The 27,740-nt window shown below is 44.8% G+C and overlaps 1 protein-coding gene across 1 annotated transcript in view; it reads left to right on the top strand.

Annotated features, from left to right (window-relative positions):
• The first annotated feature begins 341 nt into the window (after positions 1-341).
• LOC148523955 (solute carrier organic anion transporter family member 2B1-like) overlaps positions 342-27,740 on the top strand; it is a 245,940-nt gene continuing 218,541 nt past the window's right edge. Inside the window, exons 1-5 of the mRNA XM_088472452.1 lie at positions 342-371; positions 465-627; positions 729-950; positions 12,243-12,341; positions 26,100-26,230. Of these exons, the coding sequence (XP_088328578.1) occupies positions 342-371; positions 465-627; positions 729-950; positions 12,243-12,341; positions 26,100-26,230 (645 nt within the window). The remainder of the gene's footprint in view (positions 372-464; positions 628-728; positions 951-12,242; positions 12,342-26,099; positions 26,231-27,740) is intronic.

Genomic DNA, 27,740 nt, shown 5'->3' with positions numbered 1-27,740 from the left:
GGTTGTGGTGTGGATCTGCAAGGGTGAGTGGTTATTGCTGGAGCAACAGAATCAAGAGCAGAAGTAAGGGAGGAATTGTACAGGGAAGTAGCTTGTTCAGGACAGGAGAGAGAAATGATAGGGGAGAGAAAATATGATAGAAAGTAAGAAGAAACTAGGAAACATATTATTCTGAGAAATCTTCTAGCAGCACAAAACTTGTCACAATCAGTTTCCAAACTGGGCTTTTCGTGGTGTACTTGTGATGCTCTCCCTATATTATCCATTCACTAGAAAATAACTTTTTAGATATGATCCTTAGTGCATTTTTCTTTAGAATCCAAGAGGAACAGGGGAATAGAATGACCAGCACCTCATTTTCATGCTCCTGGGCATGGAGGGACAAAATGTCCCTGGGTTTTTAAAAAGTGCAAAAAAGTTCATCTGAAAATTCACTCTGATGCCGCTATTACTTCTAATTCCAGATCGAGAGCCTTGTCTTAATCATATTTGTCAGCTACTTTGGAAGTCGAGTTCACCGGCCGCGATTCATCGGATGTGGGGGCCTGATCATCTGTGTTGCTGGATTCGGCATGTCTCTGCCTCACTTTATTATGGGGAAGTACGAGTATGACATGTCAGTCGCCAGTAAGTTCCAGTTCTGTGGGATCAATACCGGGATCCTCCCAGATTGTGTTGTATTCTCTGATATCACAGCCCTGGTCTCCCTCACCCTTCGTCTGTTCCAGGCGTCTACAGCAACGCAATGGATATTTGCCAGCCCAACCTGTTAAGCCCAAGTGAGAGTAACAGCCGGTGTGCAATGGAAATGAGGAAAGAAAACAAGGTTGTCCTGTCTATACTCTTCGTCTGTCAGTTCCTGATGGGCATTGGCAATGTACCCACTCATCCATTTGGCATTTCTTACATTGACGATTTTGCCAGCGAAAAGAACTCCCCACTCTATATTGGTGAGATGGGCTGAATGTGGCGGGAAATATTACTAATTGCATGATGGTTTGTAATAACTCTCACTTTTTGAAATTTGTTAATTTAATCGGAATAGCCCAGCATCTCTAGCACACTGTGAGCCCAGCATCTCTAGCACACTGTGAGCCCAGCATCTCTAGTACACTGTGAGCCCAGCATCTCTAGCACACTGTGAGCCCAGCATCTCTAGCACACTGTGAGCCCAGCATCTCTAGCACACTGTGAGCCCAGCATCTCTAGCACACTGTGATCCCAGCATCTCTAGCACACTGTGAGCCCAGCATCTCTAGCACACTGTGAGCCCAGCATCTCTAGCACACTGTGAGCCCAGCATCTCTAGCACACTGTGAGCCCAGCATCTCTAGCACACTGTGAGCCCAGCATCTCTAGCACACTGTGAGCCCAGCATCTCTAGCACACTGTGAGCCTATCATCTCTAGCACACTGTGAGCCCAGCATCTCTAGCGCACTGTGAGCCCAGCATCTCTAGTGCACTGTGAGCCCAGCATCTCTAGCACAGCATCCCTAGCACACTATGAGCCAAGCATCTCTAGTGCACTGTGAGCCCAGCATCTCTAGCACACTGTGAGCCAGCATCTCTATAACAATGTATGCTGAGCATCTCTAGCACACTGTGAGTCCAGCATCTCTAGCACACTGTGAGCCTATCATCTTTAGCACACTGTGAGCCCAACGTCTCTAGTCCACTGTGAGCCCAACGTCTCTAGTCCACTGTGAGCCCAGCATCTCTACCACACTGTAATCCCAGCATCTCTAGCACACTGTGAGTCCAGCATGACTAGCACACTGTGAGCCTATCATCTCTAGCACACTGTGAGCCTATCATCTCTAGCACACTGTGAGCCCAACGTCTCTAGTCCACTGTGAGCCCAGCATCTCTACCACACTGTAATCCCAGCATCTCTAGCACACTGTGAGTCCAGCATCTCTAGCACACTGTGAGCCTATCATCTCTAGCACACTGTGAGCCCAACGTCTCTAGTACACTGTGAGCCCAACATCTCTACCACACTGTAATCCCAGCATCTCTAGCACACTGTGACCCCAACAACTGTAGCACACTGTGAGCCGAGCATCTCAAGCACACCGTTAACATAGCAACTTTGGTACACCGTGAGCCCAGATCCTTTAGCACACTGAGGGCCTGATTCTGACCCGCTCGCGAGTGCTGAGCGCTCGCAAGCGGGTCGATGGTGCCCAAGTGCGCATGCGCACGACGGAGGCGCCTCCGTTGTGCGCATGTGCGAGACCCGAATAACGACGGCCAAGCCTTCGCTAAGGGTCTCGCACCAAAGGGGGCGTGCTGTCGATGGTGATTGACAGCATGCCCCCTTTGGTGGGCGTGCCGGGGGCGTGGCTGCCCAGACGTAGGCGTTCCCATGGGAACGCCTACCGTCTGGGTCCGGCCCCACTGATATCACTAGTGATGTCAGTGGGAGTGCTTTTGGCTCTGATAGAGCCAAAAGCACTCCTGGGCTTGCGGCAGCGAGACTCTACCGCAGGGTCTCGTCGCAAGCCCGATGGTTGCGATGGTCTTGACCATCGCGACCATCAGGCCGCTCCAAAAAGGAGCAGGGACGGCCCTGATTCAGAGCGAGCGCTCTATCAGAGCGTCCTGCTCTGAATCAGGGCCTGAGTCCAGCTTCTCTAGTACACTGTGAGCCCAGCATCTCTACCACACTGTGGGCCTGATTCAGCAAGGAATGAAAGTGAGAGAATGCATGGTGCGAGCCGATGTTTGCGATCTGCGCATGCGTATGCATTGCATGGCGTCTGCGCGAACAGGTTGCAGAGTGCAGTAAAAGTTCTCTCAGAGTACCCAGGGAGCCCGCAAAGACCTTCGATGTTGACTGACAGTATCTGCCATTTGTGGGTAGTGACAGAGGCGTGGTCGGCTGAACACACGCCGTTATAGGGGCATGCATAAATTAATCTAAGCGGCGCTTCATGCAGCCGGTGCTTCTCTCCATACAGGAGTCTCTCCAGTCCTGCAGCAGGGTCAGGTCTACCCTTAGCTTGCCTGCAGCTTTGATGGCACTTGACGTTCCCGAAGTTTATGCTGTCAATCATGGCAAAGGTGGGTGGCTTTATGTTTTGCTGGGTGTCTGCCTCTTGTGCTGCGGGTGCAGTGCGTATGCATTGATTAGCATATTCTCACAACCGCTGGCTGCGTGGATCTGCTAGTGTTCATTCCTTACTAAATCAGGCCCTTTGTGCTGTGATTACCGTGCGTAGGTATGATTAGCATATATTTGCCCGCACCATTGCGTTTCTTGCTGAATCAGGCCCTGTGAACGTCTTTTCACTACATCTGCTATGTGGCTAAGAGAATGGCATGCTATTGGAGCATCTAAGTCACGCCGGTCATCTTACACCGTATGGCATAAATACGCTAAGTGCATGAAGACACATCTTAAGAGCCAGAACTATGATCTTTAACCAAGGCAGCCTAATCTAAAAACTATTGTAATTAACTTTTAATTAAGCTGAAGAACAGCAGAGGCACTGCTAGTACATCTACAGTAAGCTTCTGTTAGGTATTAAGATCTCTCTTGCATTACTCCATATTATGTAAACTTAATAAAGAATCTTTTGGTCATCTCCATAAACTTATGTCCATTTAACTAATACGTTAGAACTATCAGGTGAACAAGTTTTTCCAAGAAAGTCCTGTTTTTCCTCACTGGAAATGATCTACCCGGAACCTTTACTTTCGCTAACTGCTGCTCCATCAATAAGATTTTGATATTTTTCTAGCTCAATATGAAAAATGAAAACAGGTGCCTGATTGGATAACAGAAATCCCATGGAGAATGATCCGTTTTCTTAAATTCGCCCTTTCTCTTTTTAATAAGATCAAGTAAATGTTCTGCTGCATTTTTGAGTTAACTAAAGTAATACCTGATAATTACCATATGTAATCTTCCTAATACAGTTTATATTATTTCACCAGAAAAAAAAAAGGGGTTACTTTTCTGCCATCTTTATTTCTGTTGACAGCACAACGATCTGTCCATGCTCGCTTCCTAGGTGTCATCCTTTATAATGAACTGTTCTTTGTTTCCCACATTCACTCCGTATTATTATTATTATTATTATTATTATTATTATTATTATTATTATTATCCTACTTTATTTATGTGGCACCACAAGTGTTCCGCAGCGCCTTACAAAGTACATAAACAAATAATTTGACAAGTGACTTACAGTACAATATAGGACAAGGACATGGATAATATACATTGCTACATTAGTGACCATAACACCTAGATACAGTATGCAACAGAGCGTAAGCAACCAAGTGTTAGGTGCCCTGGTGGGGGGTAAGAAGTAGATGAAAGTAAAGTAAGAAGAAGCATAAGAGGGATAGAGGCCCTGCTCATAAGAGCTTACATTCTAAAGGGGAGGGGAAGACAAACAGGTGTGACACAGATGGGGTAAACAGGGAGGAAGGAGCATGTAGCAGCAAGTTAGGATGATAGCTGGAAGGCTTTGATGAAGTAGTGGGGTCTTGAGAGCCCGTTTGAAGGATTGTAAAGAGGTAGAGCGTCTGATAGGGAGAGGGAGATAGTGCTAAAGGCCGGGGGCAGCACGGGCAAAATTTTGGAGGTGGGAGTGGGAGCAAGTAATCAGTTGGCATGAGAGGTGGCGTGCATTAGTTGAGTGAAGGGGCGGACAGGAGAGTGGAGGGAGATGAGGTCAGAGATGTAAATGGGAGAGAAATGGGTAAGGGTTTTGTAAGCGAGTGTGAGAACCTTGAATTGGGTTCAAAAAGGGAAGGGGAGCCAGTGGAGGGATTGTAGGAGAGGGGAGGCAGATGTAGAGCATTTGGAGAGGAAGATGAGTTGAGCAGCAGCATTGAGGACAGACTGGAGAGGAGAGAGATGGGAGTTGGGGAGGCCAGATAGGAGAAGGTTACAGTAGTCCAATCTGGATATGACTAGTGAGTGTATGAGGGTTTTGGTGGCATCCTGGGTAAGAAAGAGTCTAATCTTGGATATATTTTTGAGATGGAAACGACAGGACTGTGAGAGGCTTTGGATATGTGGTTTGTTGGAGAGGGAGGAGTCCAGGATAACTCCAAGACAGCGCACTTTGGGGATAGAAGAGATAGTTGTGCCATCAATTGTTAAAGAAATAGTGGGAAGTGGGTTTATGTTGGAGGGTGAGAAAATGATCAGCTCAGTCTTAGACATATTAAATTTAAGAAATCGCTGAGACATCCAGGAAGAATTAGCAGAGAGACAGTTGGAGATACGAGTGAGGAAAGAGGGGGAGAGGTCAGGGGAGGAAAGGTAGATCTGAGTATCATCAGCATAGAGATGATAATGGAGATCTAAAGAGCTGATGAGTTCACCTAGAGAGGACGTATAGAGGAAGAATAGTAGAGGTCAAAGAACGAACCTTGGGGAACACCTGCTGTAAGAGGCTGTGGTGGGGAAGAGGAGTCATGAGAAGAGAAAGAGAAGGACTGGTCTGAGAGGTAGGAGGACAGCCAGGAGAGAGCAGTAGACCAAGGGAGTGAAGGATTTGCAGCAGGAGAGGGTGGTCAACAGTGTTGAAGGCAGCAGAGAGGTCAAGGAGAATAAGGAGAGAGTAGTGGCCCTTGGATTTGGCAGCAAGGAGGTCATTGCTGACTTTTGTGAGGGCAGTTTCAGTGGAGAATGGAAGCCAGACTGAAAAGGATAAAGGAGGGAGTGGGAGGAAAGAAAGGTGGTAAGGCGGTTGTAAACAACATGCTCAAGGTTGGAGGCAAAAGAGAGGCGATAGATGGGACGGTAGTTGGAGAGAGTGTTAGGATCAAGGGTAGGTTTTTTAAGAATGGGGGAGACAAGGGCATGTTTGAATGCAGAAGGGACAGTGCCAGATGTGAGGGAGAGATTGAAGAAGTGGGAAAGATAGGAACAGGCACAAGGAGAGAGGTATCAGAGGAGATGTGAAGGGATAGGGTCAAGGGGGGAGGTGGAAGGGGGGGGACCGGATGAGAGCCATGACTTCCTCTTCACATACAGGGGAGAAGGATGTCAGAGTCGGTGAAATGGGTGGAGAAGGGTGATCAGGGAAAGAAGGTGTAGAGCAGGGGGACTGGTGGGATATGATGTCCTGACATATGGAATCGATTTTAGATGTAAAGTAGGTAGCAAAGTCAATGGCAGTGAGTGAGGAGGGGTGGGGGGGAGGGGAGGACAGAGGAGGGAGTTGAAGGTGGTTAAGCGACTCTGGGGATTTGAGGACTGGGAGGAGATAAGGTTCTTGAAATAGGACTGTTTAGAGAGGGAAAGGGTAGTACTGTAGGATGAGAGCATACATTTGAACTGGAGAAATCTGCCTTAGAGCGTGATCTTCTCAACTGTCGCTTGGCAGTTCTTGAACACTTTTGCAGATATCTGGTGCATTTGAAATACCAGGGTTGTAGTGTGGATCAGCTATAGCAAGCGGCCGAAAATGATGGTCGCGATGGTCTTGACCATCGCGACCATCGGGCTTGCGACGAGACCCTGCGGTAGAGTCTCGCTTCCGCAAGCCCAGGAATGCTTTTGGCTCTATCAGAGCCAAAAGCACTCCCACTGACATCACAGTGGGGCTGGACCCAGACGGTAGGCGTTCCCTGGGAACGCCTCCATCTGGGCAGCCACGCCCCCGGCACGCCCACCAAAGGGGGCGTGTTATCAATCACCATCGACAGCACGCCCCCTTTGGTGCGAGACCCTTAACGATGGCTTGGCCGTCGTTATTTGGGTCTCGCGCATGCACATGACGGAGGCGCCTCCGTCGTGCGCATGCGCACTTGGGCACCATCGACCCGCTTGCGAGCGCTCAGTGCTCGCGGGCGGGTCAGAATCAGGCCCAGAGTCCAGAGCAAAAGTAAGGAGGCATTTTATAAGGAAAGCAGCTTGTTCAGGGCAGGAGAGAGAGAGAGGATAGGGGAGAGAAATGAGTCAAGCAGGGAAGATAAAGAAATGGCATTGATAGCCTCAATATTACGCTTAGTGATGGTGGCCTTTGGAGTTAGAGGAGGGGAAGGAGAGAGAGATAGGTTAAAAGAGATAAGGTGATCAGTGAGGGGGAATGGGGAGTTGGAATAATCAGAAATATTACAATGGTGAGTGAAAACTAGATCAAATGAGTGCCCATTCACATGTGAGGGTGAGGAGGTCCATTGGGAGAGAACAAATGAAGATGTGAGGGTATGGAGTTTGGAGGCAGAGGATTCTGTGGGTATATCATTTGGAATTTTGAAGTCACCAAGGATAATGAAGGAGAGAAAGTGATGGAGCCAGGAAGCAAAGTTGTCAAGGAACTTAGAGGGAGGGCCAGGGGGATGGTAAATGACAGCTACTCGCAGGTGTTCTAGTTGGAAGAGGTATATAGCATGAATCTCAAATGTAGAGAATGTAAGGGATGGTTCAGAGGGTAGGAGTTGGTAAGAGTAACCTGGGGAAAGAAGGACCCTCACACCACTACCATGGCAATCCTTGGGCCGAGGGGTTTGAGAGAAGGTGAGGCCCCAAGAAGAGAGAGCTGCAGTGGAAGTGGTGTCAGAGGGTGAAATCCAGGATTCAGTAATGGCTAGGAGATGCAAGTTTTTGGAAATGAAAAGGTCATGGGTGGGAACCAGTTTATTACGGACTGATCTGGCATTCCAGAGGGCACAAGATAGAGGGACAGTGTTTATGGGAGAGATGTGAATTAGATTATCAGGGTTGCTGTGATGAGAAGGTGAGATTAATTTGGATGACCGAGATGAATGTGGTGGAGAGATTGTGGTGGCACCAGTGTTGGGAAGGGACCCTGAAGGTGGTGGACAGGGAGGGAGTTTAATGAGATGTAGATGGAGGTGGGGTGGCATGGCATGGAGAGGAGGCTTGGAGGAAGGATTAGTGGTGGGGTAGAAGAGAAAAAATGTGGAGTAATGGGAGAGGAGAGGGAGGAAGGCAGATAGAGGAGGGGAGATAAAGGAAGGAGGAGGTGGAGGAGATAAGGGGAAATGAAAAAGGTGGAAGAATGGGGCAAAGCAGTGGATCAGGTAGACACTGAGTGGATGAGGAATTGGATGAAAACATGGTCATGGTGTGGCTGGGTTGAGTTTGGGGAGGAAATCTAGATCTAGGAATAAAGTATGAATGTAAGAGAAAGTACAGGAGATTTGCAGAGTAGCAAGTAGAAGTACAGTGGAAGAATGTGTATCTGTGCAAAGGTTATAATTGAGTGAAGGAGAAATGGAGATTTTGTGGGGAAGAAATGGAATATTAAAGTAGACTGTATTAGAAGACAGATGACAGAATTGGCAAATAATTAAGGTAGAGATAAAGTATTTCTAAGAGATAAACTGAAATCGGCCCAGGTACAGTACATTATGCTTTGAAATATTTGTGAAATCAGAGAGCCAGCACAAATATCAGCAAGTAAAGTGTTAAGTTCTTACAATGAGCAAACAGCGTCCAGTGATTAATGTCCAGGTTAAGCAGACAGCAGTTGCTTGTAGAGAAGAGATTGTGAATTTACATATCTTGTTTATACTTTGTCCAGATGTTCAGGTTTTTGGATGGGTTGAGGTTTGAGTGGTCTCCTTCTATTTGACTTAGGTTTAATGCTGATATAATGCCAAAATGTGGTTAAAGTGCACTTGTAGAATTATGCACTTATTAATATTATGCACCTGCAGCCTTCCAATGAAACTTAAATAGTAATCATTGCATATAGATGCCAGCATTCACTATCAACCACCAATACCCTCCCACTAAAATGGCTAGTAATAAAATTCCAAACACAAACAAACAAGGAATGCCACAAAGCTAGAGGGACTTGGTCTAGTTATCAATACACTGTGCAGATAGTTTAGAATGAGACATTCTGCAGCAGTGATGGAATTTAGATTGATATACCTAGTAATCAGTAGATTATTGCAAACATCAGAATATACTTGCATCAATGTTTGGTTTTAGATATACCTAGTAATCAGTAGATTATTGCAAACATCAGAATATACTAGCATCAATGTTTGGTTTTAGATATGCCTAGTAATCAGTAGATTATTGCAAACATCAGAATATACAGTCAGGTCCATAAATATTGGGACATTGACAGAATTTTCATATTTTGGCCTCTATTCACCACCACAATGGCTTTGAAATGAAACAAACAAGATGTGATTTAACTGCAGACTTTCAGATTTAATTTGAGGGTAATTACATCCAAATCAGGTGAACGGTGTAGGAATTACAATGGTTTCTATATGAGCCTCCCACTTTTTAAGGGGCCAAAAGTAATGGGACAAACTAAACAATCCTAAATCTAACTTTCACTTTTTAATACTTTGTTGCAAATCCTTTGCAGGCAATTACAGCCTGAAGTCTGGAACGCATAGACATCACCAGACGCTAGGTTTCATCTCTGGTGATGCTCTGCCAGGCCTCTACTGCAAATGTCTTCAGTTCCTGCTTACTCTTGGGGCATTTTCCCTTCAGTTTTGTCTTCATCAAGTGCTCCTTGGTTGCTTATGCAGTATGCTTCGGGTCATTGTCCATCTGCACTGTGAAGCGCCGTCCAATGAGTTCTGAAGTATTTGACTGAATATGAGCATATAATATTGCCCGAAACACTTCAGAATTCATTCTGCTACTTTTGTCAGCAGTCACATCATCAATAAATACAAGGGAACCAGTTCCATTGGCAGCCATACATGTCCACGCCATGACACTACAACCACCATGCTTCACTGATGAGGTGGTATGTTTTGGATCATGAGCAGTTCCTTTCCTTCTCTTCCCATCACTCTGGTACAAGTTGATCTTTGTCTCATCTGTCCATAGGATATTGTTCCAGAACTGTAATGGCTTTTTTAGATGTTGTTTGGCAAACTCTAATCTGGTCTTCCTGTTTTTGTGGCTCACCAATAGTTTACATCTTGTGGTGAACCCTCTATATTCACTCTTGTGAAGTCTTTTCTTGATTGTTGACTTTGACACATATACATCTACCTCCTGGAGAGTGTTCTTGATTTGGCCAACTGTTGTGAAGGGGTTTTTCTTCACCAGGGAAATAATTCTTTGGTCATCCACCACAGTTGTTTTCCGTCGTCTTCCGGGTCTTTTGGTGTTGCTGAGCTCTCTGGTGCATTCTTTCTTTTTAAGAATTTTCCAAACAGTTGATTTGGCCACACCTAATGTTTTTGCTATCTCTCTGATGGGTTTGTTTTGATTTTTCAGCCTAATGATGGCTTGCTTCACTGATAGTGACAGCTCTTTGGATCTCATATTGAGAGTTGATAGCACCTGATTCCAAATGCAAATGTCACACTTAGAATCAACTCCAGACCTTTTACCTGCTTAATTGATAATGAAATAACGAGGGAATAGCTCACACCTGTCCATGAAATAGCTTTTGAGCTGATAGTCCCATTACTTTTGGTCCCTTAAAAAGAGGGAGGCACATATTGAAACTGTTGTAATTCCTACACCGTTCACCTGATTTGGATGTAATTACCCTCAAATTAAATCTGAAAGTCTGCAGCTAAAGCACATCTTGTTTGTTTCATTTCAAAACCATTGTGGTGGTGAATAGAGGCAAACATCTGAAAATTCTGTCAATGTCCCAATATTTATGGACCTGACTGTACTTGCATCAATGTTTGGATTTAGATGTACCTAGTAATCAGTAGATTATTGCAAACATCAGAATATACTTGCATCAATGTTTGGTTTTAGATATACCTAGTAATCAGTAGATTACTGCAAACATCAGAATTTACTTGCATAAATGTTTGGTTTTAGATATACCTGCAGATGGAAGAGAAAGGTGGGGTCAGTTCACAATCGATAACAGCAGAAGATAAATTCTAATAATGCCGGTATAATGCCAAAATGTGGTTAAAGTGCACTTGTAAAATTATGTACTTATTAATATTATGCACCAGCAGCCAAGGCCTGCAGACTTCCAATGAAACTTAAATCAGATTCTGCTACATACATCTGATTAACATCTTCAGATTGCTTCCATACATTACACAAGAGACTGCAAAATCTCTAATCATGCACTCATTATCTCCTGCATTGATTACTGCAATAGTCTTCTTACTGGTCTTCCCCGAAACATACTCTCATCCCTGCACACTATTTTGAATGCAGCTGTGAGGCTGAACTTTCTTGCTAAACATTCATCTGTTGCTCCGCCCTGTCAGTTCCTCAATTGGTTACCTGTATTTTACCGAATTCAATATAAAATATTTTCACTTTCTATACACGTAAGGCTATGCACCGATCTACACCGACATACATCTCTTCACTTATCTCCCTTGCACAGCAAGCTTTTACTCTAGTTTCCAAACCTTCAAGCGTTCCCTGAGAGCTAACCTTTTCAGGCAGCTTATCGTATTCCAGAACCACCCACATAGCCTCCATAAGCTACGTATTATTCCTAATTACTTTCCCTCTACAAAGTCCCCACATGTTTTCTTTCTACACATCCCGCTGACCAGTGGCGGCTCCAGAGGCGGGGTTGCAGCGCAATCCAAAATTCAAATAGGGGAGCTACACCAACTTCTGCCAAATATTGCTGGTCGTGACTCCCTGACAGTAGGTGTGGCTCCCCTATTTGAAATTTTGGATTTGCTGCAGCCCCTCCTCTGGAGCTGCCACTGACCTCAGGCCAGCATTGCTGTGTGACTGGATCATACACCCCAACAAGAGCCTCTGCAATCTGGCTGGACTAATATGCTATAGGTAGCTCCTATCCTGTATCACACTCCTATCTCCCTATAGAGTGTAAGTCTGCAAGCAGAACCTTATTACCTCTATGCCTGTTATTACCCGGTATTTCTCTATCACTTGTAATGCACAAGGGAACATGCTGGCTCTATATAAATAAAGGTTAATATTAAATACTAAAATATTGAAAAAAAATATATTTAATTAGTATAAACTATTTTTCATTTTCAAAATGATATATGCTATACCATACTTGCCAACTGTTTTGCCCACAGAGGACATAGGCATTGATTCATTCGTCACCACCTCCGTGATGCAATGTAGCAATCTGCAGCTCCACAAAATGGCTAAGTCACTGAGAATCGTGTCATTGTGTCCCCCTGTCCCACCCATTTCTCACCCGGGAGACTGCAACTCCCCCAAACTTTGTGAGTCACCCAGATATTCTGTGAGAATAGGTAAGTGCAGCATGTGGTGCTCTTGTCCCATAGATGCGCCATGCTAATATGCATTTCTGTAACTGCACAATTTCATTTTCTATTGCAGGAATTATGTTTGCGGGCACCGTGATCGGCCCTGGAATTGCCTTCATCCTGGGTTCGGCAGTGTTACGCTACTATGTTGACATTGACAAGATCCCAACCAGTGAGTCTGAGCGCTGAAGTATATTAGGATGAGATATGATATATGATACAGACTGCACAGAGTTTCTCAGCCACCTGCAAAGCAATATACTGATTACCTAGATCTACGGCCAAACTGATGCTGCGCTGCAATCATTTGAGCTTTAGGGGGTATATTTACTAAAGTGCAGGTTTTTAGAAGTGGAGATGTTGCCCATAGCAACCAATCAGATTCGACTTAACATTTATCTAGCACCGTCTAGAAGATAATAGCTAGAATCTGATTGGTTGCTATGGGGGTGGGGAGATGATACTATATGACCTGCCCCCACTGACCCACTCTTTACTTATTTTGCCATATCGGGGGACAAAGAAATAGGCCCAGACTAGTTATATGCGTCTAATCTTTGGGCTTCTCCTGAAGAGGAGAAATAAAATAGGTAAGTACAGCATTTTTCAAAAGTGACACTAAAAGCATTGGTTAGGCGACCAACACATGATACACTAAAACCATACACAAAGATTTAAGCATACAGTATCAAAAGGAGGCTTCACATTACTTGGGATTCCCCATAATTTGACCATGGGAAATCCCCACTGCATACATTCTGTAGAAGTGATATTCTAGTCTGTTTGCTTAAGGATGTCTGCAAGTACTAAAGAGAACCCCCAGGTCCCCAGAAATAAGTGGAATAATTTGTGAAGGGTGCTGTTGTGCGGGAATCTTAATTTCTAATATAGGGCTCTATTTACTACAATCTGCATTTGTAATGCAGATTGTAGCGTGATATTACAGACTGAATTCGCATTGCGAATTTAGGCAACATCACAAGAATTTACTAAAAATCCCTTGCAGGGACAGAGCTTGTGAGAAAGCTCTGTCTCTGCGAATCCCTCCGCACACTTATCACAGAAAAAATACCATGACAAGTGCCCATGCATGCGTCGACCGGCCGTCGCTAAACCCCGCCCCCATGATTGCGACCCCCCCATTACAATCCCACCCTCCTTTAATTACACTTACCTCCATGATCGGTGCTCCTGTGATGTCCTCCGTGGCTCCAGTCAGCTGACATCCCATCCTGCACTGGACCCGGTCAGGTGACGACCGAGCCCCAGCGCAGCATGGGAGACCAGCTGACCGGATGGAAGACATCATACTGAGCACTGGTCCCTGGACTCAGGTAAGTTTCTTTTTTTTTTTTTTTTTTACAGTGAATCTGTGTGGTCCACACAGCTGATCACTGGGGCCGGCTCCAGGCTCTGCTCTGCCCATTAGAGTAGAGCAGGAGTCCAGTAACTGAGGAAGACCCTGGAAAACGCTATCTCCAGGTGGCGTTATTATCATAGGCCTTTCCCCGGTATTTTTTCACATTTTATTTTTAGTAACTTTGGCCAGATCACATTTCCCATTACAGTTATGGGAAATGCGATCTGATTACAAAAATAAGTGATAAATAGGGCTTGGAGTACAGTTTTACGAATTCTACTCCAATTGCCCTGTAGTAACTTTAGGTAAAACTAAAAATAATGTGAAAAGGGTGGAATAACACCCTTTTTCACTATATTTTAGCAAAAATAATGTTAATAAATAGAGCCCATAGTGGGTTTTTTTCTACATTTCGGGTATTTTTGTACTCCACTTGCTTTTTCCATGGTACAGTACAGATCCCGGCGGCCACTGGATGCCAGGTCATGTGAGTACTTGTGGTTCCTCACATGTCACCATGCCCTGGCACATTACAAGAATAACTAACTACTCAAAGATGCTTTGGGAATACCGGGATCTGTAATGTACCATGGAAAAATTATAATATAAACATTTTATCTTATTTATTAAACCACATTAACATCCTAAGGTGTGGAAATAGCCATATCACTATCAGCACATAGCTGGTCTATCATAGGGCAACATATTTTAAGATGGTATTTTAATAAGGAATGCTGACCTACCTGGTGATGGCTGGTACTATGGCATAATCCCTGGCTGGCATAGGCTAGTGCTGACCACTGCAATTCTACAGGGACGTAATCCCCCCCCCCCCAATTTTGATGATCCCAGCCTAAACTTGCAGCGAAGAGCTGGATCTCAGGAGGGGATCAGTATGGCCAGTGACACAGGCAGATTGAGCCACCAGGAGTTCAGAAGAGTTGTTGCTGGGTCGGTTTGGATGTGACTTCTCAGGGCAAGGTTGGGTCTGCAAGTCTCCGTTGCATGACAGCTCAGACTGTTTCTAACACAGGCCACTCTGGCTGTAGAGAAAGAGAGAGAAGATGCAGGGGCACCATTTTGCCAGAATGCAGATCGGATCAGGAGGAGGAACGCAGTGTGGCACCATTTGTCATTTTTAGTTCTCAGCCAGCACAGCAGTCAGCCCAAACAGCCATGTGCAGACTATGGAGGCCAGTTGTCCAACACAAGGAGGAGGCTAGCAGGAGAGGAGATGGCAACACCATGTCCAGGTAAGCTTGCTAAAGGAGTGTAAAGGAGGGAGGTTGTGCAGTATAAACTTCTGTGGGGTGCAGTGAAATAAATGAGTGGGGGCAGTGTGAGGAAGAACAGCATGGGCTGTGGGGAGGGACAGTGATAGCTATGAGTGGGGGCAGAGTGAGGAAGTACACCATGGGCTATGAGGAGGGACAGGGATAGCTATGAGTGGGGGCAGTGTGGGCTGTGAGGAGGGATGGGTAGCAATGAGTGGTGGCAGTGTGAGGAGGAGCAGCATGGGCTGTGAGGAGGGACAGGGATAGCTATGAGTGGGGGCAATGTGATGAAGAGCAGCGTGGGCTGTGAGAAGGCACACTGTTAGCTATGAGTGGGGACAGTGTGAGGAAGTGCAATGTGGGCTGTGAGGAGGGACAGGGGTAGCTATGAGTGGGGCAGTGTGAAGAGGAGCAGCATGGGCTGTGAGGAGGGACAGGGATAGCTATGAGTGGGGGCAGTGTGAGGAGGAGCAGTGTAGGCTGTGAGCAGGGACAGGGTTAGCTATGAGTGGGGGCAGTGTGAGGAAGAGCAGTGTGGGCTGTGAGGAGGAACAGGGATAGCTATGAGTGGGGGCAGTGTGAGGAGGAGCAGCATGTGCTGTTTTGGAGGAACAGGGATAGCTATGAGTGAGAGCAGTGTGAGGAAGAGCATCATCGGCTGTGAGGAGGGACAGGCGTAGCTATGAGTGGGGGCAGTATGAGGAAGAGCAGTGTGGGCTGTGAGGAGGGACAGGGGTAGCTATGAGTGGGGGCAGTATGAGGAAGGTCAGTGTGGGCTGTGAGAAGAGATGGGTAGTGGGGGGCAATGTGAGGAAGAGCAGCATGGGCTGTGAGGAGGGACAGGGATAGCTATGATTAAGAGCAGTGTGAGGAAGAGCTGTGAGGAGGGATGGGTAGCTTTGAGTGGGAGCAGTGTGAGGAAGAGCAGCATTGGCTGTGAGGAAGGACAGGGATAGCAATGAGTGGAATCAATGTGAGGAAGGTCAGTGTGGGCTGTGAGAAGAGATGGGTAGTGGGGGGCAATGTGAGGAAGAGCAGCATGGGCTGTGAGGAAGGACAGGGATAGCAATGAGTGGAATCAATGTGAGGAAGGTCAGTGTGGGCTGTGAGAAGAGATGGGTAGTGGGGGGCAATGTGAGGAAGAGCAGCATGGGCTGTGAGGAGGGACAGGGATAGCTATGAGTGGGGGCAGTGTGAGGAAGAACAGCATGGGCTGTGTGGAGGGGCAGGGATAGCTTTGAGTGGGGGCAGAGTGAGGAAGAGTAGCGTGGGCTGTGCGGAGGGACAGGGATAGCTTTGAGTGGGGGCAGTGTGATGAAGACCATTGTGTGATATGAGGAGGGACAGGAATAGCTATGAGTGTGGGTAGTGTGAAGAAGTGCAGTGTGGGCTGTGAGGAGAGACAGGGATATCTATGAGTGGAGGCAGTTTGAGGACGTGTATTATGGGCTGTGTGGAGGGACAGGGATAGCTATGAGTGGGGGCAGTTTGAGGATGTGTATTATGGGCTGTGTGGAGGGACAGGGATAGCTATGAGTGGAGGCAGTTTGAGGAAGTGCAGCATGAGCTGTGAGGAGGGGCAGGAATAGCTATGAGTGTGGGCAGTGTGAGGAACAGCAGTGTGTGATGTGAGGAGGGGCAGGGATAGCTATGAGTGTGGGCAGTGTTAGGAACAGCAGTGTGTGATGTGAGGAGGGGCAGGGATAGCTATGAGTTTGGGCAGTGTTAGGAACAGCAGTGTGTGATGTGAGGAGGGGCAGGGATAGCTATGAGTGTGGGCAGTGTGAGGAACAGCAGTGTGTGATGTGAGGAGGGGCAGGGATAGCTATGAGTGGGGGCAGTGTGAGGAATAGCAGCATGGGCTGTGAGGAGGGACAAGGATAGCTATGAGTGAGAGCAGTGTGAGGAATTGCAGCGTCAGCTGTGAGAAGGGACAGGGATAGCTTTGAGTGGGGGCAGTGTGATGAAGAGCAGTGTGTGATGTGAGGAGGGACAGGAATAGCTATGAGTGGGGGCAGTGTGAGGAGGAGCAGCATGGGCTGTGTGGAGGGACAGGGATAGCTATGAGTGGGGGCAGTTTGAGGAAGTGCAGTATGGGCTGTGAGGAGGGACAGGGATAGCTATGTGTGGGGTCAGTGTGAGGAAGAGCAGTATGGACTGTAAGGAGGGACAGGGATAGCTTTGATTGGGGGCAGTGTGAGGTAGAGCAGTGTGGGCTGTGATGAGGGACATGGATAGCTATGAATGGGGGCAGTGTGAGGTAGAGTAGCGTGTGCTGTGAGGAGGGACAGGGATAACTATGAGTGGGGGCAGTGTGAGGAAGTGCAGTGTGGGCTGTGAGGAAGGACAGGGATAGCTATGAGCGGGGGCAGTGTGAGGAGGAGCAGCGTGGTCTGTTAGGAGGGACAGGGATAACTATAAGTAGGGGCGGCAGTGTGAGGAAGAGCAGCATGGGCTGTGAGGAGGGACAGGGGTAGCTATGAGTGGGGGTAGTGTGAGGAAGAGCAGTGTGGGCTGTGAGGAGGGACAGGGATAGCTATGAGTGGAGGCAGTGTGAGGAGGAGCAGCATGGGCTGTGAGGAGGGACAGGGATAGCTATGAGTGGGGGCAGTGTGAGGAAGAGCAGCTTGGGATGTGAGGAGGGACAGGGGTAGCTATGAGTGGGGGCAGTGTGAGGAAGAGCAGTTTGGGCTGTGAGGAGATGCAGGAGTAGCTATGAGTGAGGGCAGTGTGAGGAAGAGCAGTGTGGGCTGTGAGGAGATGCAGGGGTAGCTGTGAGTTGGAGCAGTGTGAGGAAGAGCAGCGTGGGCTGTGAGGAGGGACAGGTATAACTATGAGTGGGGGCAGTGTGAGGAAGAGCAGCGTCGGCTGTGAGGTGGGACAGGGATAGCTATGATTTGGGGCAGTGGGCCTGATTCAGACCCTGACGCTAAGCTGCACTCTCTCGCATATGCCGCGATCGCAATGAATAGCATAAGGGCGCCCTCTATGTATTAGAGAGCGACGGCAGTGAGCCACCCACCTTTATTACCTAGCACACGTCATCTCCCACAAGTGTGTGATTAATTGGTGACATCAGAAGCCATCGTAGCTGCACACAGCGATTTAGGTAGACCCTACCCCACCGCAATCACTGCGATCAGTGCAGAGTCAATTCACAACCAAGTGACGTGTAAAATGACACTACTTTCCTAATGACACCCATAAAACGCAGTTTAGACACCCAGACACACCTGCGTTCGCATATCCACTCCCCCACACAAGCACTTTCCGCTGTTACCACCCACAAACGGCACTATCTGTCACTTAAAGTAGCATCTTTACTACGAGCGCACAATTGCCACCCGCAATGAGTGACTCACGCATGTGCATATTGACGCATGCGCAAACTTACGATTATTGGCAGTAGCGGGTGAACGCATCCTAGCGAATGGGTCTGAATTAGGCCCAGTTTGAGGAGGGCAGTGAGCTGTGAGTGGGAGCACTGTGAAGGGGCAGTGAACTGTGGGGTGGGGCAGATTGTTCTGATAATTGGGCCTATGGGCATGGGGAGATGATGGGGTGCAAAACACCCCCTAGATATATTTTTTAAAATAAAATATTTAAATATATTATAAAAAATAATTAGTAAACCTTATTAAATAATAAAAAAATAAAGAAAATTTTGAGTGGTCTTGTGGGAAAAAGTCATCAGTTAAGTGGTTAATAACTTTTAATGGATTTTGAAAACCAACAACTCACTGCGTATACAGTACCTCTGGATCTATATATGTATTGCAGTTAATTATTAGTTAATTATTGCTGTTTATATAATAATAAAAATTATGTACGGAGGTCAAGTAGTGTCACAGCAGATGTAGTGTATCCTGTAAATTTATTTTAAACATTCACCACCTTGTTTAAATGATCTCAATAATTGATGCATATACACATACACACTATATAAACATTATATTTTGTACTGATACCATATTTTTTGTGATGCCCTGTTCCCATTGTCTCTTGCACTATAAGAGGATTCGCCTTACAGTAGAAAAAAACATACAAGGGTAACTGTAATAGCCTACGAGTTACAGGCAGCATCAGGTTTCCAGTAGTTATGGGAAATTGCTAGATTTAAAGCTGCATTATTTTAAAAAGCAAAACCTAGACTGGTTTTGCCTTTAAATTATTGCTTTAAATTAGGGATGTGCGCTGACTCCCGTGTTTTGGTTTTGATTTAAGATCTGTATCTCCTTCATGTTTTTAATCTGTATTTTTTTTTAAAAATTAATAAAAACACTAAAATCACATAATTTTGGCGTTGTTTGTTCCTACAGTATTATTAACCTCAATGACATTAATTTCCACTCATTTACAATCAATTTTGACCACCTCACAACTCACAATATTGTTTTTATCCTGTTTAGGCCCAAAATTTGCACCAAGCCAGCTGGCTGACTAAGCTAAGTGGCAGCAGTGGACGGCACAAACATGTGGCAGTTCAACTTCCAACATGGCACATAAGGAAACATATGTTTTCCTTGATCAAGAGGCCTGAGGGAGTTGGAGTATGTATGTAGTTGAAGGCAGGGACAGGAAGGGTTGATTGGTAGTAAATTTAATTACAGTTTTTTATTCCGAAGCAAATTTATGAGGGAGGAGGGGAGAGCATGGGTGAACAATATGTCCCATGTTTTGCCCCTCAAAATCAACTTGGTGGTTTAGAATATTTTTCATCATCATCTGATTCATCACCCTCATCAGTGTGTACAACATCTTCACACAATATTAATCCATGCTGGAATTCACTATTACTGCCTCTGTAATTTTTGGATGTAATTGGCGGTAAAGGTCATCCTTGTGGAATTTGAGAAAGTATCCTCCTACTCCGAACGCTGACAAGGTTCCCAGCTGTGCCAAAAACGCTTCAGAGTACACACAGGAGGGCAGCTCAAGTAAAGCAAAGTCAGTTTGCGCAAGGGCATCCAAATTGCCTTATTTTCCTGCCAGTAGTCAAACTGATTGTCTGACATGCCTATTTGGACGCTATCGTTAAAATAGTCTTCAAACATTCTTTGAATGGTGACCATATAAGATGGTGCCTCGGTTGAGGTCTCAATAATTAAAGGGAATTATTTTAGACCCAACCAGATGTCAAAACTTGGTTGTGTAGACTTCATCCTCTTTGAGTTTTTTCCTGGCAGCCACACTTGCTGGAGAACTGAAGGAGAAGCCATCGCTGCATCTTGTTCTGCTCGAGCTGACAATTTGCTTATCAGCAGATCTTTGCATCTCTTCAGATCTTTGTCCATTGGGAAGAAAGACACAACGTATGCCATAACCTGGAATCAAGCATGGATGGCAAAATGTATTGCTCTTATTGTAAGAGCCTGACAACCCTTGGATCCTGGCAAAGCAAATCAAGGACTTATTCTACAAGTCCGACATTCTTAGCAGAATCGCTTAGTTTCAGCTCCTCTTTCAGTTTCTGCAATTAAAAAATATAGTGGACGCTCACATCAGCTTGATGATATTGCACAGTTGCTTGTAAAAGGCGGGGTTTACTCTGAACCACAGAAGAAAAAGGTATTCCCTCCAGCACACTGCAACAATATCAGCAAAACATACTTGAACCCTACATGATAATAGAAATTCAGAGGTATTAGTTACACACATTTGCCAATATATGATTAAGTGCCGGGCAAGTATCAAGGCTCCTTTAGACCGGCATCCCTAACATTAAGGATTTCACATCCGAGGTGCAGGGCACACCAAAAGAGTCCAGACAACGACCATCCCCAGGGTATCACTCAAAAAAGGGAAAAAAGGTGATAGTGAAGCGTAAAATATAGATGTGTAAAGATAATCAATAAGTGTTAATATAATAAGAAATAATTAAAATTACATACAAATAAACAAAAAAATAGAATGGTGATAAAAAAGTATCTATGTGAATTAAGTCGTGATGCACTGAAAAAGGCCCAGCCAGAGCAACTCCGGGGGCCCCACGCCCAAACACTCACCCCAAAATAATTAATGCTAACTGATAGTAGCACCCACTCTGGGTCATATAATTGCATATTAATGTGCTGCATAATAACAGCTTTTTGCTGTTCCTCCATCTGTTGGAGGATAAAAAGGGTGGAGTTCCACCTTGTAACTACTTCTTGCTTCAGCCAGTGGCAGGGAAAATTCAGAATTTCTTGCAGGTGCTGCAATCTTGTACATGCACCTGCTGAATGGAGAAATTGTCCCGAAATTTTGCGGGCCACATAAAGCATCTCCTGCATGGCCCTGTCATTTTAAAAAAAATGTTGGATCACCAAGTTGATTGTGTGAGCAAAACATGGGATGTGTTGGAATTTACCCAGCTGTAATGCTCTCACAATATTGGTGACATTGTCAGAAATCACAAATCCCGAGGAAAGTCCAAGCAGGGTAAGCCGTTTTGCAATGACTTCCCTGAGTTTTTCTAAAAGGTTGTCAGCGGTATGTGTCTTGGTGACACCGATGATACACAGAGTAAACTGCCTCTGAATAAGCTGCTGTTTCTTAGATGCTGCTGCTGATGCTGCTGCTGCTGCAGTTGGTGCCACTGAAGATAATACACCCACCCAGTGGGCAGTTACAGTCATGTAATCTTGTGTTTGCCCTGTTACACTTGTCCACATATCTGTGGTTAAGTGAACAGTGGGTACAACGGCATTTTGGAGGACACTAATTAAGTTTTTTTTTAAGTCCCTGTACAGGCTGGGAATTGCTGTTCTAGTTTAAGTGGAATCTAGATTGGATTTGGTAGCGGGGACACAGAACCTCAATTAACTGTTTAAAACCCACTGCACTAATGGCGGATATTGGATGCACATCTGCTACCAGCATAGATGTTATGGCGTCAGTGATCCGCTGTGCAACTGGGTGACTTCTGTCATACTTTCTAACCCCCATACAAAGGATTGTTTAACAGTCATTTTTTTAACTACTACTAGTAGTTTTCCTGGTTCCCTTCTGGGATGAAGATCCACTCCCAGCAGCAGCAGACGTAGCACTCATGGATACTTCTGAGGAATCCAGGATAGGGGAGGACTGAGTTAGCCTTATCAAATTGGATCCAGGACTACTTCTGATCATGATTGAGGATATTTTTGATGGTGGTGAATATGGCAGGTGCTTGGATCTAGCAGAGAGAAGGGAGCTAGCTGATGCTGGACTGCTTGTTGTTACTTTTTTAGCCAAAGTTCCTGAATTTTGCAAACACTTTTGATGGATACATTGTAGATGGCATAACAGAGAGGAGGTTCCTAGATGGTTAAGGTCCCTACCTCTACTTACTCTGGCTTTACAATGGGTACAGATTGTCAATTTTTGTCTGGATTTGGGTTGAAATTATTCCACACATAAGAAGTGAATTTGTTTGTCTTATGCCCAGGCATGACAATGGGCTTTTCCCTATCATGGACAACAACTATTTCCACTGGTTCCTGATTTACACAAACAAAATCCTCATCAACAACATCCTGATCATCAACATCCTCCTCATCAACATCCTTATTAGTGTCAGCTACACAAATATCCTCCTCATCTTCGTGCACTTCTACAGAAGCTATGTCAGCATGTTTACTTGTGCTGCTCATCCCCACATTTTGCAGAGAATGCTCAAGTGGTGGAAGGAGGCTCCTCTTCAAGTACAGTATTGGAAAGCTCAGGCTCACACATGGCACCCGCCGACTCAATTAGACTCTCCTGAGGTATTTGTGACATTTCTGAGCTCACATTTGGTTCCTGTGTCTTAACGATTTAAATTTTTTTAAACATCTACAGGGAGAAGGTCTTACATCATCATAAGAGGCAGAACCACCAGTCACAAGTAAAGGCCAGGGCATTAGCATTTCCTTGCCACTTCATATGGTGAAAGGCATATTGCCATTTCTATGTCTTTCTGCAGGTAACTTTGCCTTTGATATTGTTTTATTTTAGATGCCCTGACTTTAGACCTGTGTGCCCTTGGGCATTGGCTTTTAGTAGATGACATAGATGGACTAGTATCATCATGAATGGTGGCACTGGCAACAGCTCCAGCACTAGTATGTGGTTCCTGCTCTCCTCTCATTTGTTCTCCATATCAACAAAAACTAACAAAGTGGGGTACAGCACACACATAAATTTGTACCAATTTTAAATATTATACTGTGGTATCAATGAACTACTGTACAGCATCACAATATTTGTATGAATATTACACTGCGGTATTACTGACCAACAGTGTCATAATACTTGTGTGAATAATATTACACTGTGCTACCATTTACAGTGTCGCAATACTTGGATGAACTTGAGGTACCACTTACAGTGTCACAATATGTGTATTAATATTACACTGCAGTTCCACCTACAGTGCCACAATACGTGTATGAATATTACACTGCGCTACCAATTACAGTGTCGCAATGTGTATGAATATTACACTGCCCTACCACTTCCAGTGTCACCATACATGTATGAATTTTACACTGCAGTTCTACCTACAGTGTCACAATACATGTATGAATATTACACTGCAGTTCCACCTACAGTGTCACAATGCATGTATGAATGATACACTGAGGTTGTATGAATGATACACTGCGGTTCCATCTACAGTGTCACAATACGTGCATGGATATTACACTGCGATCTGACTGGCAGCATCACAGTAAAATATATATGTATATATATATATAGATATATATAGATATATAATATAGTGCACTGGGTTACAGCACAAAAAAAAGCTAACTATTATTATTTTTTTAAATTATGTTATTAGTTTTTCAATTTTTTACTCTGGGCACCGTTGGACGGACAGAGCACTCAGAACATCCCTAGACCGATAGAGCACCCGTGGAGGACACTGCTGCCCCATTATGGATGGACAGGGCACCCTTAGACAGAGAGCGTCCCTGGAAGACACAGCAGCCTCTTGATGGATGTACAGAGCACCCTTAGACCGACAGAGCACCCTGGAAGACACAGCAGCACCGTGATGGATGGACAGTGCACAGCATGTCTGTTCAGTACACTCTCCACAGCCAGAGTGAAATGGCGCCGATGACCAGGGGACCTTTATCGATTCCAAAACCAGAGAGAATCCGACAGTGGGAAGATGACGTTTTGCCTTACTTTGGGATCTGAGTCAGATGGGAAACCCAAGCCAGACTTGGATCCCTACTCGGATCCTGAAATTTGGGCGGGTCCAGTTCTCTGAGAACCAGACCCATTCATCTCTGCTTTAAATCAGAGATGTGCACCGACCCCAATGTTTTGGTTTTCGATCTGGATTCATTTCTGTGTTTTGGTTCTGGTTTTGCAATGCCACGCTCACGTGTTTTGGTTTTGGATCTGTATTTTTTTAAGTAAAACCTTCGCATCTCTACTTACAATCTGACAGCTCAACTTCAGCTGACTGCAATCACATGATTACATTTATCCCAGCATTTATAACTAGTTCTAAGGTGGGGATATTCTGCCCCCATCTACAGAGTTCTTACCCCCCCCCCCCATTTAGGGCCTCTTCCTGAAAGTTCCCGGGCTGGTTTTCCATCCCAATGAGCACCTGCCAGCGCAATGTTCATTATCATCAACGCAAATCTTCCACCAGAGGAAGCAGTTAGCAGTTACAGTACTACAGAGGTGTATTCATGCCTACACTGAGTTTGGGCTACACCTACTAGTATCTACCCTCCACATTCCATCTCTTTAAATGCAGGACGATGCCTTGGTCAGTATGCCTCGGTCTGCATGCAGATTTTGATATACTATAATTTAATGCACAGTACAGAATATCACATTTTATGCTTCTGCTTTGGAGTTGTGTCCAACTCTACGTGAGCCACAAAACATATTTCATCATCAGTGTAATTCTGTCACTGGTTGCTAAAAAAATTTAAGCCTTCTGTATTGATTATGAGTTTGACTCTTCAGCACTATAGAGTCCGTTGAAAAACAGTAATACGGTAGTTCATGTATTCAACCTGGATTATTAGATGGGTAGATTCCTACTACTAACTATGAAAAAGGATCTATATACTGTACACGTAAGAATGTAAATCAGATGACTTTAATTAAATCCCCCCCAACTAGTCTATATTAAAACAGTACATGTCATGGGAAAAATAGTTTTTGCAGTTCTGTATCCTGGAGTGGTGTCCCCCTATGGCAGGCAATATCATCGTTGTGTTTTCATAGAAACAGCAAAAGTATCAGTGCAATATCATGGATGAAAAAGAAACAAATAATAAAACTATGAATAAATTCCAAAATGTTCTTTGTGGTCAAAAACAAAACAAAAAGAGCATAGTACAAGGAAAATAATACAAATTACTCACTTCTAATGCAGTGCGGAGTGTTTTCCCAGATCCCTCCGATCATTCGGTCAGATTTTTTCTTGTGTTTGTAAAATATCCATTTATGTGCACAAATAAAAGTGTGCGGGTGCCTAACTACTGAATCCAGGGTTGGACTGGCCCACAGGGGTACAGGGGAATTCCCCGGTGGGCCCCACTGCATGAGGGCCCATCCCCCTCCTCTAAGTATCAGGTTTCAGACCTCAAATCATACATTGTTACTCTATTAGATGGTCAGTTACCTGGTGGAGTAGTATCACTGATCAGCATGGGTGCTTGGTTCCTTTCTACAGAAATTCAAGATTTGCCTATTGGATAGCCAAGCATCTGTGGTGGCTGGTCACAGCCCCTCGGGTGGCTGGCCACACCCCTTAAGCATGGGCCCCTTCCACTGCATTCCCCCGGTGAGCCCTTCATGCCCCAGTCCAACACTGACTGAATCAGACACATTTTTATTTACTCCTTAAAGAGGTGGAACTGTGGAGGGAAGAGGAAGGATAGCATAGGCAAGTATTGTAGATGCTTGACCCCTTGCAGAAATAATTATGCTGATGTTATTCATTATCAGGACAAAACGAACCATTAAATTGTCTAGAAAAAAACTGTAGTGAGAAAAAAATGCCCTTTTCCTCAAAAAAGTTATCCAAGCACCAGGGCTCATCTATACAGAGCTGGTTGCAGCAATTGTAGGGGTATAGACACTAACAGTTTAAAGATACAATACTTTATTACCCCAATGAACGTCACACCAAAGTATTGAGAACAACACAGTTATTTTAGCACAGAATTGTTTTTTTTTTTTCTAGAAGCAGATCGTATTTTTTGTGAGCTCAGTTCGTATGGATGTCAATCATGTCCTAAAATTATTCCCACAAACAATATATTGATTGTAGTCTTAAATATACAGGTGATTGTAATTTATTCTCTGTTTACAGGTGAAATAGTTCTTACACCAAGTGACCCACGTTGGATCGGAGCTTGGTGGCTGGGCTTCATTGTAGCAGCTTGCATTGTTGCACTGTCATCGATACCATTATTTTTCTTCCCTAAAGAAATGCCAAAAGAGGTGAGCCCATATAGAGTTAAGCCCATACAGAGGTAAGCCCATATAAAGGTTAGTCCATATAGAGGTAAGCACATAAAGAGGTAAGCCCATATAGAGGTAAGCCCACTTAAAGGTTAGTCCATATAGAGGTAAGCACATAAAGAGGTAAGCCCATATAGAGGTAAGCCCATATAAAGGTTAGTCCATATAGAGGTAAGCCCATAAAGAGGTAAGTCCATTTAGAGGTAAGCCTGTATAAAGGTTAGTCCATATAGAGGTAAGCACATAAAGAGGTAAGCCCATATAGAGGTAAGCCCATATAAAGGTTAGTCCATATAGAGGTAAGCACATAAAGAGCTAAGCCCATACAGAGGTAAGCCCATATAGAGGTAAGCCCATATAAAGGTTAGTCCATATAGAGGTAAGCCCATAAAGAGGTAAGTCCATTTAGAGGTAAGCCTGTATAGAGTTAAGCCCATACAGAGGTAAGCCCATAAAGAGGTAAGCCCATATAGAGGTAAGCCCATATTGAGGTAAGCCCGTATAGTGGTTAGTCGATATAGAGGTAAGCCCATATAAAGGTTAGTCCATATAGAGGTAAGCACATAAAGAGGTAAGCCCATATAGAGGTAAGCCCATATAAAGGTTAGTCCATATAGAGGTAAGCACATAAAGAGGTAAGCCCATATAGAGGTAAGCCCATATAAAGGTTAGTCCATATAGAGGTAAGCACATAAAGAGGTAAGTCCATTTAGAGGTAAGCCTGTATAGAGTTAAGCCCATACAGAGGTAAGCCCATATTGAGGTAAGCCCATACAGAGGTAAGCCCATAAAGAGATAAGCCCATATTGAGGTAAGTCCATATAGAGGTAAGCCCATATTGAGGTAAGCCCGTATAGTGGTTAGTCCATATAGAGATAAGACCATATTGAGGTAAGCCTTTCGGACAGTCTCCTCTTCACTAGCAGCTAATCACGGTTTCTTCTCCTGTTAAATTTGTATACTTTTGATTGAATTTTAATTGATTAATATTGAAGTGCCAGGAGTTCTGTTTTGTGATTTACTGTCACATAAAAGGCATCTGGAGGTAACACCCACCACTCCCCAGTACAAGAAGAGCAATACATTTCTAACACAAGCAGATACAGTAGTTGAGAGACGTTAGCATATTATCGTTCATTATTTACAGTGCAGCACAACATAAGCTATACTGATAACTTGGATATTTACAGAGAACATTGTGTTCTATTAAATGTTCTGCAGCTATCTTGGGTGCACCATGTAATTGTAGTATTCACAAGATCTATTTATGCATTCGTCCCAGCATTCATGAATTGGAAAGTTATCGTGCGCCAGAAAAGGGGGTGGGGCCTAGTGGTGAGAGGGTGGGACTTAACATGGATGCGCACGGCATCTACTCACCCACTGCTTTGCTATGCAGAGGCAGCGGTTTGTACTTTCCCCAACTTCCCCCCCACATCTCGGGACACTGCGGCCCGCATATGGGATGGTGGGACAGTCTTAGGAAAAA

This window comes from Taudactylus pleione, unplaced genomic scaffold (assembly GCF_031769625.1).
Source record: "Taudactylus pleione unplaced genomic scaffold, aTauple2 ptg000124l, whole genome shotgun sequence".
Lineage (NCBI taxonomy): Eukaryota > Metazoa > Chordata > Amphibia > Anura > Myobatrachidae > Taudactylus > Taudactylus pleione.
The sequence above is the reverse complement of the archived record's forward strand: the minus strand, read 5'-3'. Positions and strand labels throughout refer to the sequence as shown.